At 43.6% G+C, this 19,037-nt stretch overlaps 1 protein-coding gene across 1 annotated transcript; it reads right to left on the bottom strand.

Moving 5' to 3' along the window:
* Positions 1-8,005: 8,005 nt before the first annotated feature.
* On the bottom strand, positions 8,006-17,213 carry LOC143296490 (uncharacterized). Its single transcript, XM_076608451.1, has 5 exons — positions 17,146-17,213; positions 13,883-14,055; positions 12,215-12,306; positions 9,964-10,124; positions 8,006-8,312 (listed from the first exon to the last, which is right to left on the bottom strand). Exons 2-5 carry the CDS (start codon positions 14,025-14,027, stop codon positions 8,096-8,098), a joined length of 615 nt encoding a protein of 204 aa, XP_076464566.1. The 5' UTR covers positions 14,028-14,055; positions 17,146-17,213; the 3' UTR covers positions 8,006-8,095.
* Positions 17,214-19,037: the final 1,824 nt, after the last annotated feature.

The following is a 19,037-nucleotide window of genomic DNA, read 5'->3' as shown; positions in this document are numbered from 1 at the left end:
CACTGACTGCCAAAGCCATGCATTTGTCACTTCAAGCATATGATACTGTTTGAACAAGAACCCACAAAAAAAACAGCGATAATCATAAAAAAAAACCCACAAACAAACAAACAAACAAAAAAACAACAACAAAAAACTAGAAAGAAATATAAATGAAAGAGAAAGAAAAACAACAACACGTTTTCATTTCAGAGACGAATTCTTGCAGCTCACACACACACACACACACACACTCTCTCTCTCTCTCTCTGTCCAGAGAAAGAAAATTGAAATTGCTTTCTCATCTGAAATTAACTGACAACTTTTGCACCGCGGCACAAAGGTAATGTATAGCTTGGACAACATATGTTTAGTTGTCTTTGACAACATCAGTTTAGGAATTGTGTTGCTTCTCTTTGATTTGATGATGTACACAAACGTATCGGTTCTATTTGTTTTTGGTGTTATTGTAAAAAAAAAAAAAAAAGAAAGAAAAAAGAAAGAAAAAGAAAACAGAAAAACAGAAATGACTTGTTTAAATTGCTGGGGAACTTTAAATGCACACGTGTGGTCGAATAAGGTGTATCTACAGACGCAGACTGATATATATGATAAAAAGAAATACAAATACAAATACAAATACACACACATTCTCTCTCTGTGTCTCTGTCTCATTCTCTGTCTCTGTCCCTATTTCTATTTGATGTGGAGTGATGCTGCAGTGTAGCAACGCGCTCTCCCCGGGGAGAGCAGCCCAAATTTCACACAGAGAAATCAGTTATGATAAAAAGAAATACAAATACAAAATAACAGTTTTGTGGGGTTTTTTTGTTTTGTTTGTTTGTTTTTGTTTGTTTGTTTGTTGTTGTTGTGGGTTTTTTTTAATAGATATTGCCATGAAAATTTGGGTTGCGTGCTCATTTCGAGGTCATTTTGGGAACAGTAGACAGTGCCTATTTTATCTTCTGCTATTTCCAAATAATAAGCCACTCCCTCACACTAATTACCTCCCTTGATTATTCGAAGATAATAAGCGACTCCCCACGTTCAGGCCCGCGCTGGTGCGATCGGCAATCATTGTGAGTGATTTTTAGTGGAAATTTGTACATTTTGTTGCTGTTTACAAACCACAGTCATACCTTGCGACAAAAAGCAAAAAGGTAAGACCCCAAAGAAGCGAAAATTCTGTGGAAACCAGTACTCAAACGGCTCAGTAAAGGATCGAAGTTGTTGTGCTCGAGTGAAGCTACTCAGTTTCCGCAGCAAGTTCAACAAGTTCGTGCAGAGTGTCAAGACACTGAAAGCGAAAGTAGAACAGTGGATGATACGCCCACCACCACTAAAAGGAAATTGAAAATGATGTGCACACTTGTGAATGAAAGTGAAACTAGGACTGATACAGAAATTAAATGTGATAATGAATATAGTGATGACTTTGATTCATCTGAGGGGCACAAAATTATTGATATTGGTGTACTGTCAGACGATATTGGTTCACAGTTCCTGCGTGCATTCTGTGGCAAAACGCGTAGTGCTGTTTGAAGTGTAGAGGGAGGGACTGGGAAGTATGACTGCATTCCATTGCCAGAATAAAAGATGCAGTGCTCAGAGGGCTTTCCCTTCTTCAGGACTTGTCAAGGGTGGTAGTGGAAATGTGACAAATCATGGGATAAATCGTGGCGTCTGTGACAAGAACAATGTTTCGTATTGGAGATGAGCTGCACAGCATCAGAATAAGTGCATTCATTGGGCTGTATATTTTCACAAACTGTCTCTTGATGGGAACCAGATGCTTGATTTCTGTTCTGAGAAGTGTGCTTACATTATAAACAGGTTGAAAAGGAAAACAGACCAGCATAAAAAAAATAACAGGAGATGTTCAGAAGGATGCACACAGAACCCCAATGAATCAATCAATAGCCCTGTATGGAAATTTAGTCCCCAAAAGAAAGCACATAGAATTGACACTTGTTGAAGCTGGCTGTTGCCTTATCTCTTGGAATATTCAATGATGGATCAAGGACATTTTGTGACATTTTGAGACACCTGAACCTGACTGTTGACAGTCACTGCTCGTGCTAACTTTGAGCGTAGAGATGTCGACCACTCCAAACGAGCACAGGAAGAGGCCCAGGAGAGGCCTCACGAAGCAAGGATTGCCAGAAAAGAAGAGAGAATCAAGAGGGATGAAGCTGAAGCAGAAGGTTTTCCCTGTCGTTAAGCTGGGGCATATTGACTCAAGACTATGAGGTAGGCATGTTTGGTATTATCATTTGGGGGTGTGGGTGGAAAAGTTGTTGAAAATCGACATTTTAGTTTGGTTTTTGCTTTGACAATTTCAAAACTATTAAAGATGTTGACCTGAAATTTTCCACAAATGTTAAACAGATCACGGGCTAGACCCTGAAGCAAATTCGTCGGAGTAGACTAAATGGAAAAATATTTTTTTTGTGTGTATATTATATAAAAAAAAGGTGAACATTTTCAACATTTTTAACCCAGTGGTGTGGCAAAACTATTTAAGGTAGAGGTTCAGTTTTGCTTCAGGATCCAGATATATATATATATATATTTTTTTTTTTACATAGAATGCCAACAAAAGAGTTCTACATTGCTATAGTTTTCAAAAACAAAAACAAAAACAACCCCCCCCCCACCCCCCCCAAAAAAGGGAAAACCAGTTGTTCATTATCACGCATGCTTTTTAAAATTTATTTATTTGTTGTTTAATTTTTACTCAGACTTGTTTTCTAATCAAAAAGACACAACAACACAACGAGCTTAAAATTCGGACTTTTAAAAACATTTTGACCAAATTTGGTGTAAATACCTTGTCATATGGATGGATAAGTAAAGTATGATTTTGGCACTCTCTGTTAGTGACTTTTCTGATCTCCCAGGTCAACATGTGGGCAGACCTGTTGTATTTTGTATTTTTGTATTTTTTTCTTTTTTGTCACAACAGGTTTCTGTGTGTGAAATTCGGGCTGCTCTCCCCAGGGAGAGCGCGTCGCTACACTACAGCGCCACCCATTTCTTTGTATTTTTTCCTGCGTGCAGTTTTATTTGTTTTTCCTATCGAAGTGAATTTTTCTACAGAATTTTGCCAGGAACAATCCTTTTGTTGCCGTGGGTTCTTTTACGTGCGCAATGTGCATGCTGCACACGACACCTTGGTTATCATCTCATCCGAATGACTAGCATCCAGACCACCACTCAAGGTCTAGTGGAGGGAGAGAAAATATCGGCGGCTAAGCTGTGATTCGAACCAGCGTGCTCAGATTCTCTCGCTTCCTAGATGGATGCGTTACCTCTAGGCCATCACTCCACCAGGTTATCACTCCACTGTGTCTGAACCCCCTTGTGAGAATACGCATGCAGACGATCAGATTAGTTAATTAACAAATAATCCATGTCGGCGTTCGGTGGTTTGTGGAAACAAGAACATACCCAGCAAGCACACCTCCGACAATGGAGCACAGCTGCCTATACGGCGGGGTAAAACAAACAAAAAGTCATACACGTAAAAAGTAACGTGCATGTCTGTGAGTGAGTTATTGAATGTGTGTGTGTGTGTGTGTGTAGGGGAGGGGGGTAGGGTTATGTGTGCGTGCGTGCGTGCATGCTTTGTTGCAGTGATTCTTTATCTTTTAGTGAAGGTTTTATTTGCAATTGAGTAGTCAAAAGTTCAGTTTAGCCTATACCATTCGATTTTGTTTCCACGACAATGCTAAAATTTGTAAGCTTACAGTGCTTGCATCTTTACTCAAAGACCGTATAAATATACATTCCTTCCTTTGTTCCTTCGTTCGCGCGCGCACGTGTTTGTGTGTGTGTGTGTGTGTGTGTGTATACGTGCGTGCGTGTGCTTGTGTGCATGTATGCCTCTGTGTGTGTGTGTGTGTGTGTGCGCGCGCGTGTGTGTGTTTTGTAGTTAGTATGGAAAAAAAAACGAACAACAAATAAGCAACAACAAAACCGGCCCATTTGATTTTTTTTTTTTAATCCTCTCAACGGTTTCAGTTTCAGAAGCTCAAAGAGGCGTCACTGCGTTCGGACAAATCCATATACGCTACACCACATCTGCCAAGCAGATGCCTGACCAGCAGCGTAACCCAACGCGCTTAAAAATGTGTGACCCCGACGTGATACGAACACGCAACCTTCTGATCGGTACACGTGTACCTGCACGTTTTCCCGATCAGTGGAGTGGATCCTTTGACAGATCCTTGGCCAGGGCAACTTCAGAGCCTGCAGCCATGGGTTTTGTCTGTCTGTCTGTCTGTTCGTTTTTCTCTTCGTTTTATTTATTTTATTTTACTTTATTTTATTTTATTTTTTTAATTTATTAATTAATTATTTATTCATTTAATTAATTTATTATCATTATTATTATTATCATGATTATTATTATTACTATTATTATTTTATTTTTTTTTATTTTATTTACTTGTTTATATTTAAGAAATTTTTTTAAATTATTTATTTATTTTATTTTGTTATTTTTATTTATATTATTTTGTTTTATTTTTATTATTTATCTTTTTTTTATATTTTATATATTTATTTATTTTTTTAAATGTCTCGAGGCCTGACTAAGCGCGTTGGGTTACGCTGCTGGTCAGGCATATCTGCTTGGCAGATGTGGTGTAGCGTAGATATGGAATTGACCGAACGCAGTGACGCCTCCTTGAGCTAACTGATACTGATACTGATCTCCCAGCTTGTCCCGGTAGTATGGACCAGACTGTTCGTTTGTTTGTTTTGCATGTGCACCATGTTGGTGGCAGAAGAGGAAAGAGATACACACCCATAGGTCACGTAATTATGTGGTTATGTACTTCCGGTAGGTACAAACCATGTCCTCCAACTTACTGCTGTTTCATGCTCGAGAGAGAGAGAGAGAGAGAGAGTGTGTGTGTGTCGGTGGCACATAGAACCTGAAAAGCTTAGCGTGTCATCTGGAAGACCAGCACCAAGACTTACCATTTAAGGTCTTGCTTGGCGGTGGGGAGGGGAGGGAGAACTTGCTCTGTGTGTGTGTGTGTGTGTGTGTGTGTGTGCGTGTGTGTGTGTATGTGTGTGTGTATGTGTGTGTGTGTTTGAGTATGTGTGTGTGTGTTTGAGTATGTGTGTGTGTATGTGAGTGTGTATGTGTGTGTGTGTATGTATGTGTACATGTGTGTGTATGTGTGTGTGAGTATGTGTGTATATGTGTGTGTGTATGTGTGTGTGTATGTGTGTGTGTGCATGTCTCTCTCTGTCTCTGTCTGTGTGTACATGTGATCGAGAGAGAGAGAGAATCCCTCTTGATCTCGCCATGGCCTCTTATTTAAAAGCCCCTTTCTCCTCCACCCACACCGCCCCCCACCCCCCACCACCTATAGAATAAGAAAGAAAGAAAAAAAAAAGCTTGGAGCAAAGCAAGCAGTAATAAATAAAGCAAGTCTGACCTCCTGACTCATTGACTTCCTCACTCCCGACACTCGCGTGTGCTCAGCAGTTGTAAATGCTGCGTGGGGGAGGGGGGGGGAGGAAGGGGAGGGGAAGGGGGAAGGACTATTTGGGCTAGAATTTGATTAATGTGGAGAGTGTCTTGCCCAAATTACATCCCCACTCTCTCGGCCAAGAGGGTTTTAGGACAGTCGGCGTTGGGATGGTTCCCAAAGACCAACTAGCCCACAAGGCTGCAGCACTAAGAGCCAGCGCAATTTTGCCTCCTAGTTTGAGAGTCATAGTCCTTCACAAAAGACTAAGCTGTAAATGATTTCCCATTGACTGGAGAAACCATTGATAATACAGCTCTCACTTTGCTGTTGGCCCAAATGTAAACTTATGTCAATCTGTGATATAAGCCGAGTGTTGGACGGGATACCAGTGTAAAGACTGCCGAGTTGCATTATCCACTGGGGAAAGACCAAAGCATGGAACAGCTTGACCTCAAAGGGGTGCAAGCCCATAGGTAACGTTACGTTAACTTACTCAGTACGGCCAGTCCTCTCTTCTCTACACAGACTCCTCGGATGTCCAGTGGGTGTCTGAATGACCCAACCTTTAGCTTCCGTCGTCAGAATTGTGGTATTCTTTGTCATTTATTGCCGTTGACAATACAGAGAGAGATACACAGAGAGAGAGGCAGAGACAGAGACAGAGAAGACAGAGAAAGACAAAAGAGAGACAGAGACAGAGATAGACACACAAAGAGACAGAAGAAGAAGAAGAGGAAGAAATAACCCCCCCCCCCCCCCCCCCCCCCCCCCCCCACACACACACACACAGGCACAATCTGTTTCAATAATTATCATCTGGTTTTTCATGTGTAGCTGTTGCTCCATCGCAGCGTCTAATAAATCTTCCTTTATTTCTTGTTATTCATGTTCATCCTCGTCTTTTTCCTCTTCTTCTGTCTTTCTCGTCTTCTTCTGCAGGCTAAGCAAAGTGTGTCGGTGTATGTTTGTCTGGGTTTATTATTACTCTAGTGTGGTGGTGGGGGGGAGGGGGGGGGGGAGAGGAGAACAGAAGCCGCCCCCTCCCTCTCTCTCCCCCCACCCGCCCCCGAAAAAAAGTGGCCGGAAAAAATTGGAGGTTGAAGGCGAAACATGTATGCATGTATGTACGTATGTGTGTGTGTGTGTGTGTGTGTGTGTGTGTGTGTGTGTGTGTGTTGTCCGTCCAACCAGTTTACAAATAGATCTCTCAGTCTCTTTCTCTCTCTCCCTCTCTCTCTCTCCACACACACACACACACACACACACACACACACACACACACATACACACACACAAAATATCCCACAAGAAGATAGATTGTGCATCAAGTGTAACATACTGGAAGACGAAATCCATCTTCTTGATCATTGTATTAAGTTCAGGTGATGAATATATATAAACAAAATTAGGAAAATTTGCTTATGAATGCTGCTGCAATTTATTGCATTTACTGATTGATTAATTGTGTGTTTTTCATTCATTCATTCATTTACCATTGCACTTGTGTCTTATAAACCTTAAGGTTTCATGACAATAAAATCTATTCTATTCTATTCACACTTAAAGCCTGAACCGGACTATAAATGGCGGGCGATTTGAATCAAGCCAGTTTCTCACCAGAGTCTGACACTGTGACGTCGGTGAAGGTTTATTCAAAATAAAAGCCTAATAAAGCTACGGTTTGGCTTCATTTATGGCAGAGAGCGAGATTTCCCTAGCAGCTTCCAATCTAGACCTGAATTGACTTTGGAAAGTACAAAATGTGTCAGCTACACGTAATACAAAATTTGAATGCAGAGAAAAGGGGCGGAGCTAGAGCCGTTTGTGTTTGCGCTAGACGTGTCTGTCAGATAAAAATAGCACCAGCACGTGGTACTGTCCGGTGAGAATTGGAAAGCATGCAGACAGCCCCTCGACGTTGGCAACCGTAAACGACCACATTGTTTGTAAAACATGCAAACGGAGAGAAATATGACGATCTACTAACCTACCGGACACGTGCTCGCGCTTTTTATAGATAAACTCCGCCCCTTTCCCTTTTATGGATAGGCTCTAGTGCGCATGCGCAACCGAAACCTTGCTCTCGGGAGTTAAGACTTTAAGGCCTACAAACAGAGAGAGAGACAGAGACAGAGAGAGAGAGATAGAGACAGAGAGAGAGAGACAGAGAGAGAGAGAGACAGAGAGAGAGAGAGACAGAGAGAGACAGAGAGAGAGAGAGAGACAGAGAGAGAGAGACAGAGAGAGAGGATAGAGAGAGAGAGAGACAGAGAGAGAGAGAGAGACAGAGAGAGATGGAGATAGAGACAGAGACAGAGAGAGAGATAGAGACAGAGAGAGAGGATAGAGAGAGAGAGACAGAGAGAGAGAGAGACAGAGAGAGAGAGAGATAGAGACAGAGAGAGACAGAGACAGAGATAGAGACACGGAGAGAGAGAGAGACAGAGAGAGAGAGAGAGACAGAGAGAGAGAGAGAAGACAACCACAAACAGAAACGACCACCACATCCACCATCCAACCAACTCCAACAATCTTCAAAAGATCAGGGATACTTTTAATCTCCTTCATCGTCATCGTCATCGTCATCCATAACTTGATCATCACGACCGATCACCAGCCACAGCCACTCAGGAGAAGCATGCAGGGAGATTGGCATAGGACAGTACCAGCTCGTAGAACCCGGAAGCAGGATCAGTGGCGTTGGTGCCGCAGAACTGTTCCAGAGCCGTGGAGGCGCTGGGCGAAAGGCGGAAATTGGTCAGGAAAGACACACGAGAAAAGACGTTCAGCACGTTGTACATCTGGCCTCCCACCTCGATTTCCCACCACGTGGCTAGCACGTCGCTGAAAGCGGAGAAATATGCGATCAACAAAAATTCTTCTTCTTTTTTCTTCTTCGTTCTTTTTTCTTTTTCTCCCACGTAGTTAGATTTGTATTTGTATTTATATTTGTATTTCTCGTTTTATCACAACAGATTTCTCTGCGTGAAATTCGGGCTGCTCTCCCCAGGGAGAGCGTGTCGCTACATTACAGCGCCACCCTTTTTTTTTTTTCCTATCGAAGTGGATTTTTCTACAGAATTTTGCCAGGAACAACCCTTTTGTTGCGGTGGGTTCTTTTACGTGCGCTAAGTACATGCTGCACACGGGACCTTGGTTTATCGTCTCATCCGAATGACTAGCGTCCAGATCACCACTCAAGGTCTAGTGGAGGGGGAGAAAATATCGGCGGCTGAGCCGTGATTCGAACCAGCGCGCTCAGATTCTTTCGCTTCCTAGATGGACGCGTTACCTCTAGGCCATCACTCTAGATAGATAGATAGATAGATAGATAGATAGGTATGTAAATAGACAGACAGATATAAGGGTGTTTTTTTTCCCTATGGCTTCGAAAGTAAAGACTGTGTAAGAAGCTTCATGGAGAACTCGGCATCAGTGACTCAACCAGCGGAGTTCCTTGTGATCAATATCGTTGGTTATTTCTCCACTCTTTCTTCTTCTTCTTCGTTCGTGGGTTGCAACTCCCGCATTCACTCGTATGTACACGAGTGGGCTTTTACGTGTATGACCGTTTTTAATCTTCTGCTTGCGTGTACACACGAAGGGGGGTTCAGGCACAAAGCAAGTCTACACATAAGTTATGTTGACTTGGGAGATGGGAAAAATGTTCACCCCCCAGTTTACCCAGTAGGCGCCGTTACCGAGATTCGAACCAGGGACCCTCAGGTTGAAAGTCCAACGCTTTAACCACTCGGCTGTTGCGCCCGTCATTTGGATTAAACCCCCCCCCCCACTCCTCCAGCCCCCCCCCCCCCCACACCCCCCCCCAAAAAACAACAACAACAAAAAAACATAAACAGATAAAAAGAAAAGACAAAATAATAATAATAATAAAAAATAAATAAAAATAAAAGAACGGGGGAGCATCAGTAACGAATTTATTCTTGTTCTTCCCCTTCTCGTTCTTCTTCTTTTCCGTCTTCTGATGTTTCGAGTTGTTTTTCTGCATGCTCATTTGCCTCTTTGTTCTTACTTCCATGATCTTTGTTTTGTTTTTGTCGTTGTTTTCTCTTGGTTGGTTTATTTGTTTTTGTCATTGTCGTTATTCTTCTTCTTACTCATTTTGCAGACTTTAAAAAAAAAAAAAAATATTTTTTACCTTTCTTTTTAAGTGATGCACGGTGCTTCTTCATTGAATGGAGGAGAAAATAATATAACATAGTTAAACCACACACACACACACACATACACACTCTCTCTCTCTCACACACACACACACACACACACTCACACACACATACACATACACACACACATACAAACACACACACACACATACACACACACACACACTCACACACACACACACACACACACACAGACACACACTCTCTCACACACATACACACACACACACACACACACACACACACACACACACACACACACAACACAACACAACACACACACACACACAAGGATTGAAAACACTCACACTCCATCCCTGGATGTCTCGTGGATTATAACGGTGAACTTCTGATTCCTCCCCACATAGTCACACGTAGAGCCTGTCAGTTTGCATCGCAGTTCGATTTCGCAACATTCCTCAGAACCGAGGTAGGTTTTGCTTTCTCTCATGACAACCATTTTCTGGCCCTGTGAGAACACGAAACGCAAGGCAAAAATAACACTGATGTGAGACAGACATTGTGTACCCAGTGATGAGAAACCGTCTAATAACAGGGAGAGCTGGGCAATACAAAGTCTTCAGAAATGAAGCCCCCCCCCCCACCTCCCACCCCTCAGTCAAGTGACTGCAGGCAAAATGACACGTGAGACACAAACATGTATTATCTTTTTTCTTTTCTTTTTCTTTTTAAATTCAGGTCGTTCACGAACATAGACGTATTCTCCGTTTGTCTATTTCTTACGAGTGTCTGCTCTCCCTCTCTCTCTCTGTCACACACACACACACACACACACACACACACACACACACACACACGTACACGCACACATAACAGACGTATGTCTATCTATCTATCTATCTATCTATCTATGGGCAAATATATCGGTATGTCTCTCTCCCTCTCTGCCTGTCTATCTGTCTCATTCTCTTTCACACAAAACACCACACACGCACACACAGACACACACATACATCAATGTGCATACATGGCATATGTGTGTGCGCGAGCGCGTGTGTGTGCAGGTGTGCATATTGCCCATATATGTGCACCCCTGTGTGTATGAAAGTATGTATGTATGTATGGATGGATGGATGGACGTATGCGGTGTGTATTTTTGTATGTAAGTGTGCCAGTGTGATCCGCAGAGAAAAGCTGTCCAGGGCATTTTGCGACACTTAACTCGTTTATTCCGAATGAAGACATAGGAACGTAATCCTTGTACTGATGTAAACGATGAGTGCACGTGACCCCCCCAAAAAAAAACAACAACAACAACAACAACAAAACAAACAAAACAAAAACAAAAACAAAACCAAACCCAAAACAACAACAACAAAACAAACAAAAACAAAAAGAACAAGATGACTGGAAAGAACTGAAGTTTTCCTATTTTTATGCCTAATTTGGTGTCAACTGACAAAGTATTTGCAGAGAAAATGTCAATGTTAAAGTTTACCACGGACACACAGACACACACACAGACACACACACAGACAACCGAACACCGGGTTAAAACATAGACTCACTTTATTTACACAAGTGAGTCAAAAAACCATAGCTGACTTCACTGAGTGTTCCATACATGTTGCGGTGAGTTTTCCCGGCTGTCATTCCGAAGTGATAAAAACATCATTGGTTTTGCTGTGTCACGTGATCTCTGATATTTCGAAAGTAGGCGGTTTGCCCCAACTCGGTTTCATGCGCCACTGAAATACGTGTCGTGTCGACCCGGGAATAATTATGTCGTGTGGTAATAAGGTGTGGGAATTGTGTTGTATGGTGATGAGATGTGGGAACTGTTGTATGGTGATGAGGTGTGGGAACTGTTGTATGGTGGTGAGGTGTGTGAATTGTGTTGTGTGGTGATGAGGTGTGTGAATTGTGTTGTGTGATGATGAGGTGTGGGAATTGTGTTGTATGGTGATAAGGTGTGGGAATTGTGTTGTGTGGTGATGAGGTGTGGGAATTGTGTCGTGTGGTGATGGGGTGTGGGAATTGTGTCGTGTGGTGATGAGGTGTGGGAACTGTTGTATGGTGATGAGGTGTGGGAATCGCGCCGTGTGGTGATGAGGTGTGGGAATTGTGTCGTGTGATGATGAGGTGTGGGAATTGTGTCGTGTGATGATGAGGTGTGTGAATTGTGTTGTGTGGTGATAAGGTGTGGGAATTGTGTTGTATGGTGATGAGGTGTGGGAACTGTTGTATGGTGATGAGGTGTGGGAATTGTGTCGTGTGGTGATGAGGTGTGGGAATTGTGTCGTGTGGTGATGAGGTGTGGGAATTGTGTTGTATGGTGATGAGGTGTGGGAATTGTGTCGTGTGGTGATGAGGTGTGGGAATTGTGTCGTGTGGTGATGAGGTGTGGGAATTGTGTCGTGTGGTGAATCGCGTCGTGTGGTGATGAGGTGTGTGAATCGCGTCGTGTGGTGATGAGGTGTGGGAATCGCGTCGTGTGGTGATGAGGTGTGTGAATCGCGTCGTGTGGTGATGAGGTGTGGGAATCGCGTCGTGTGGTGATGAGGTGTGTGACATCCTCGAATCACCCGTTGGTCTCACCTGTTCGTAGAAAATATGAGAGTAAATGTTTAAACTTGTCAGGTTCTGAAAGAAAGGAACGGTTGGTGTCGACAGCTGCAGGTACCAGTTTCCTGCACACACACACACACACACACACACACACACACACACACACAGCACAGATACACACACACACACACACACACACACACACACACACGCACACACACGCACACACACACACACACACACACACACACACACACACATGCAACCACACAAATTTACATTCATTATGTGTGTGTGTGTGTGTGTGTGTGTGTGTGTGTGTGTGTGTGTGTGTGTGTGTGTGTGCGTGCGTGTGTGTACGCGCGCGCATGGGCGTTTTTAAAAAAAAATTTGTTTTGTTTATTCCTTTAGGGCTGGACGTAAATAAGCAGTTGGGCTTTCTCCACTAACATCGTGAAATATGAATTCGTTTGGTTTTGTTTCTCCCCCCCCTCTCTCTCTCTCTCTCTCTATCTATCTATCTATCTTTCATTCCCACCCTCTCTCTCACACTGTATTTCATAAGAAATGTCAATCTAGAATTTTTTGTTTACAGAAGCTTAGCAATGTTGGTATAAATTCAAATATTCTTCAAAGTTATTATCGATGTTGTATCGAGTCCGTGCTCACAGTTTCATTTATGTGCTGGTATGGAAGTTTGGGAGTGAGGAGTAAGCGTGTTTTGAACGATGTCATGAGTGTATGCAGTAAAATTGTGAGAGTGAAACGAGCTAGTATGCAAGAGCTGTATGAAAGTCGAGTGGTTAAAAAAAGCAGGCAGATAGCAACTGACGACACCCATATTTTAGCAAAGTATTATGAGCTATTGCCATCAGGACGACGCTACAGAACTTTTAAGTTGAAATCCAGAGCTCTGAAGACTTTTATTCCACGTTCAATCCACCTTTTAAATTCTTGAGAACTGTGTGTCTGTGTGTGTGTGTGTGTGTGGGGGGGGGGGGTGTTTACTGAGCTTAAAAACGTGATAATTGGTTATAATGAATGTGCAATATGTAGGAGGAATAATGTGCAATATGCTGGATGAATGTACAATGGAATATGTCTAATGCTAACGTCCATATTCTAAATATATCTCTGTTAATAATTACGATGTAATAATTAATTGCAATGTTTTTAAAAGCGAATATGTGAGATGCTTTTATTTGAGAACATATGTTTATTACTCTTGTTTAATCAAGTAATCCGCGTGTGTGGGGTGGATGGGGGGTGGGTGGGTGCGGGTGGGTGCTGATTATCTGGTTGCGGTTTTCCGCAATTTATCTTTATTCTTATCTTATCTGTCTATTATAATCAATGTATAATAGGCTATGTTTATAATTATATTCAAATAATGTTTCTTAATTCTTTCTGTTTTTACATTAAGAATACTAGTTATTACCTGCAGTGTGTGGATGTATGTATGAAACGGTATATGTGATATTTTTTACATTTTTATCTTCGTAATATTCGTAAAAGCTGTTGTTGACTTTTACAGTTATGGTCCCCATGTTGTTTACTTGTCTATGTTGTGATAATGCACCTGACCAAATTTCTCCAGTTGGAGATAATAAAGTTATTCTTATCTTATCTTATATGAATAAGTAAAGAGAGAAAGAAAGAAAGAAAGAAGAAAGAAAATAACCGTCGGTTACGTCATACCTTGGAGGTGTGGTTCGAAATCTTTGTCCACAGTGGGCATGCTGTTCACGTCACATGATGCTGACGTCTGAGACATGACGTCATTCACGCCCATCGCCATGACGACCAGAACAGTGACGGACAGATGGTTCATGTTGGTCCACATTGCGTTTGTCTGTCTGGCTGACTTTTGACTGAAACAGATGAAAGTTTGTTCAGTTTAGTTAGGGGATTGGGGAATAAATTGGTTGGTTGTCAGTCAAGGTAGGAATCAACTCACGTCATCATCATCAAACCATGGGAAGAAGAACCCAAACTGCACAGTCACATACAATGAGAGTGGGTTTTACTACGATATTTTGCCAGGGCACAACTTTCGTTACCGTGGGTTCTTTTACGTGCGCTAATCACATGCTGCACAAGCGACCTCGGTTTATTTATTGTCTCGTCGGAATGAGTTGTATTTGTATTTGTATTTGTATTTCTTTTTATCACATCAGATTTCTCTGTGTGAAATTCGGGCTGCTCTCCTCAGGGAGAGCGCGTCGCTACACTACAGCGCCACCCATTTTTTTGTATTTTTTCCTGCGTGTAGTTTTATTTGTTTTTCCTATCGAAGTGGATTTTTCTACAGAATTTTGCCAGGAACAACCCTTTTGTTGCCGTGGGTTCTTTTACGTGTGCTAAATGCATGCTGCACACGGGACCTCGGTTCATCGTCTCATCCGAATGACTAGCGTCCAGACCATCACTCAAGGTCTAGTGGAGGGGGAGAAAATATCGGCGGCTGAACCGTGATTCGAACCAGCGAACTCAGATTCTCTCGCTTCCAAGGCGGACGCGTTACCTCTAGGCTATCACTGTTGCGTCCAGACCCACCACGCAAGGTTGGAAGATGATTATGGAGTTGTTTTGTGTTTGATCCCATGCTTTCAGATTCGTTAACTCTCAGCCACCCCCACAACCCCCTCTAGGAATGTGCATTGAGTGAACACCAGTGGGAGGAGTGAAGGTGGCTAGACAAACAATAGGGAGAGGGAGGGGAGGGGGAGGCGAGGAGAGGGAGGGGATGGGTGGGGTACTGTCCCATCAGATGAACACAGTGGGAGGAGTGGAAGGTGGCAGACAAACAATGGGGGGGTGGTGTGTGGCGCGGGGGTAGGCGGTGGGGAGGGGGACGGTACCTGACACATCAGTTTGACACAGTGGGAGAGTGAAGGGGTGGACAATCAATGGAGAAAGTCTGGGGGGGGGAGGTGGGTTGGGGGGGGGTACTTGACACATCAGTTGAACACAGTGGGAGGAGTGAAGGTGGTTGGGCAATCAATGGAGAACAGTCTGTGGGGGGTGGAGGGGGGGAGGTGGGGGGAGGGGGATACCTGTCACATCAGTTGAACACAGCTCTGTCCTCTCTCACACTGGACCGAGAGAGTGAAGGGCGAACAACAACAAAAAGAAAAAAAAAAGAAAAAAAAGAAAGAAAGAAAGAAAGAAAGAAAAACAAACAAACAAAAAAACCCCCCAAAAAACAAAAAGAAACAAACAAACAAACAAAAAAGAGAAGAAAATCCACCTCAAGTGCAGTGGTCAGTTCAGCGATATATTGGCGATCTGCCCTTAACCCTTTCACCGCCAGTCAATTTAGAGTACAAAATTCCCGTGTGGTATAAACACAGAAAAGACAGTGGCTAAGAATAGCTGGGGATTCCCCCCCCCCCCACCCCCCACCCCCACTCCCCTGTGATGCATAGAAAATACGGCCTATCCTACCACCGAACATTAAGAGCAGTAGGTTCATGGATAACAGACCAATGAATGGTCACCTTTCAGTGACGTGGGTCCTCTACCACGCCTGTGCATAAATGCGAGCTTGGCGGTGAAAGGGTTAAAGGTCAAGTTTGTTCGTGGCTGTATTCTCTTGACGTTCAAGTTGCAAGCCTTACTTGTGCTTCAAATGGCCCGGTATTTTGATGACGTCATCGGCACTAGGTACTCCACAGAACGAAAATAGCCTAACGTTAATTTAAACAGGGTCTTGTCAGTATCCGATTCCTGTAAATGAAAGTTCGCAGTCCCTCTGAGAACCTGAGCAGGTTTGTACACTATGGCCTTCTCTTCAGTTCCTTCTGTTTTACGGTCCTCTCTTCAGTGCCTTCTTTTTAATGTCCTCTCTTCAGTGCCTTTTTTACGGCCCTCTCTTCAGTGCCTACTGTTTTACGGTCCTCTCTTCAGTGCCTTCTTTTTTACGGTCCTCTCTTCAGTGCCTTCTGTTTTACGGTCCTCTCTTCTAGTACCTTCCTCTCTTCGGCGTCTTCTCTTCATAGTCTTCTCTCCGAGATCATTAATTTTTTTTTTCTGGTCTTCTCTCCATGATAATTTCTTCACGGTCTTCTCTCAGCCCTGAAATAAGTCTCTTGGTGCTGGGCCGGGCCATGAGCTATATGACTTGATGGTCTTCTCACTCTCCTTCTTTTTTTCTTTTTTTTTCTCAAGGCCTGACTAAGCGCGTTGGGTTACGCTGCTGGTCAGGCATCTGCTTGGCAGATGTGGTGTAGCGTATGTGGATTTGTCCGAACGCAGTGACGCCTCCTTGAGCTACTGAAACTGAAACTCTCCCTTCTGTATCAGATAGATAGATAGAAAGAGAGAGAGAGAGAGAGAGAGAGAGAGAGAGAGAAAGGGGGCGTGGGGGTGGGGGGTTGTAAAGATAGCGAGAGAGACACATGAGAAGACAGACAGATAGATAGATAGATAGATAGGTAGATAGATAGATAGATAGATAGATAGATAGACAGAGAGAGAGGTAAAGATAGCGAGAGAGACACATGAGAAGATAGACAGAGAAGGAGACAGAGACAGAGGTAAAGATAGAGAGGGAGAGACACATGAAAAGATAGAGAGACAGAGAGAGAGGTGAAAATAGAGAGGGAGAGACACATGAAAAGATAGAGAGACAGACAGAGAGAGAGAGAGAGAGAGGTAAAGATAGCGAGAGAGAGACACATGAGAAGATAGATAGATAGATAGATAGATAGATAGAGAGAGAGAGAGAGAGAGGTAAAGATAGCGAGAGAGAGAGAGAGAGAGAGGTAAAGATAGTGAGAGAGAGACACGTGAGAAGATAGATAGATAGATAGAGAGAGAGAGAGAGAGAGAGAGAGAGGTAAAGATAGCGAGAGAGAGAGAGAGAGGTAAAGATAGCGAGACAGAGACACATGAGAATATAGAGAGGGAGAGAGACAGAGACAGGCAGACTGCGCAGAACACATCACAACAGCACATACCTTCTTCCGTTGAACTCTGAGGTTCAGATGGTAACCGACGACCCAAAGCAGGCTTTTATACATGTGTGATAGCCTTTGTCTGTACAGAAACAATGACTCGACCACACGTGCGCATTTGAAGTTTCTCAACAATCTAAACAAGTCAATTAAATAAAAAAATAAACTAAATCATCAAGCACAAAGAGAACCAATACATCTGGCTGTATCATCACACACAAACGGGGATGCGACACATTTCCTAAACACACGTTGTCTAAGCTATACATTACGTGTTTGTTGTGCATTCGTTTTGAGTTAATTTCAGATGAGTAAGCAATTCGTTTCTTGCCTGAGAAAAGAAAGGCTGGCACCGCCACGCCTCAACAGATGCCACTGACTGCCAAAGCCATGCATTTGTCACTTCAAGCACATGATACTGTTTGAACAAGAACCCACAAAAAACAGCGATAATCATAAACCCCCCCACAAACAAACAAAAAAACAACAACAAAAAAATTAGAAAGAAATATAAATGAAAGAGAAAGAAAAACAACAACACGTTTTCATTTCTGAGACGAATTCTTGCAGCTCACACACACACACACACACACACACTCTCTCTCTCTCTCTCTCTCTCTCTGTGTCTCACAAACACACACACACACACACACACACACACACACACACACATATGGTGGTGGTGTGTCCATCGAGATCGATGATGACCATCGTTGTCATCCAGATGGGGGATGGGGGGAGGGTGGTGGTGGGGTGGGGGGAAGGATGCTCATGAGTCTATCTGTGAGTGCGCAGATGGCTGAATAGTCCAATCTGCGCACGAAATGTTCGCTGACAGTTGGGGCAGACAAAGACAGGCATATCACTGTCAGGGAGCTTGTTTGCCCGTGACTTTCTGGCCTGCCTCTTCTCAACAGCTGCAGCAGTCCTGTTGGCCTCGCACAACTTGGCGCCTTTGTGCACAGCAGCGCGCCATTTGTTACGGTCCACTGCAGATTCCTCCCAGGAGTCAGGGTTGATATCAAACGCTTTCAGAGAGACTTTCAGAGTATCTCTGAAGCGCTTCTTCTGACCTCCGTGTGATCTCTTCCCTTGTTGCAGCTCGCCATAGAAGAGCCTTTTGGGCAGCCTATGGTCTGGCATGCGCGCCACGTGTCCAGCCCAGCGAAGCTGGGACTGCATCAGGATGGTGAAGATGCTGGGAAGGGTGGCTTTTGCGAGCACCTCTGTGTCTGGGGTCCTGTCTTGCCACTTGATGTTCAGTAGCTTCCTGAGGCATGTTGTGTGGAAGTGGTTCAGCTTCTTGGCATGTCGTTGGTACACTGTCCAAGTTTCGCAGCCGTACAGTAGTGTGGGGAGAACTACTGCTCTGTAGACCTTTAGCTTGGTCTCAAGACTAATGCCTCTTCTGTTCCAGACATTTGCACTGAGTCTACCAAAAGTTGCACTTGCTCTTGCAATCCTGACATTCACTTCATCGTCGATGGTCGCATTTCGTGACAGTGTGCTGCCAAGGTATGTGAACCGCTCCACCGCACTGAGTCTCTGACCGTTGACTGTGATGTTGGGCTCAACGTAGGGTTTCCCTGGGGCTGGCTGATGGAGAACTTCAGTTTTCCGCGTGCTGATGGTAAGGCCGAAGTTCCTGCTGGCAGTGGCAAACTTGTCGACGCTGAGTTGCATGTCAGCTTCAGATCCAGCGTTGAGGGCACAGTCATCAGCAAACAAAAAGTCTCTGATGATGTCTGTCATGACCTTTGTTTTTGCTTGAAGCCTTCTGAGGTTAAACAGCTTGCCATCTGTTCGGTACTTTAGGCCGATTCCAACATCGCCATCTCTGAAGGCATCAGTAAGCATTGCAGAGAACATGAGGCTGAACAGTGTTGGAGCCAGGA

This window comes from Babylonia areolata, chromosome 21 (genome assembly GCF_041734735.1).
Source record: "Babylonia areolata isolate BAREFJ2019XMU chromosome 21, ASM4173473v1, whole genome shotgun sequence".
Lineage (NCBI taxonomy): Eukaryota > Metazoa > Mollusca > Gastropoda > Neogastropoda > Buccinidae > Babylonia > Babylonia areolata.
This window is presented reverse-complemented; position numbering and strand designations above follow the sequence as displayed.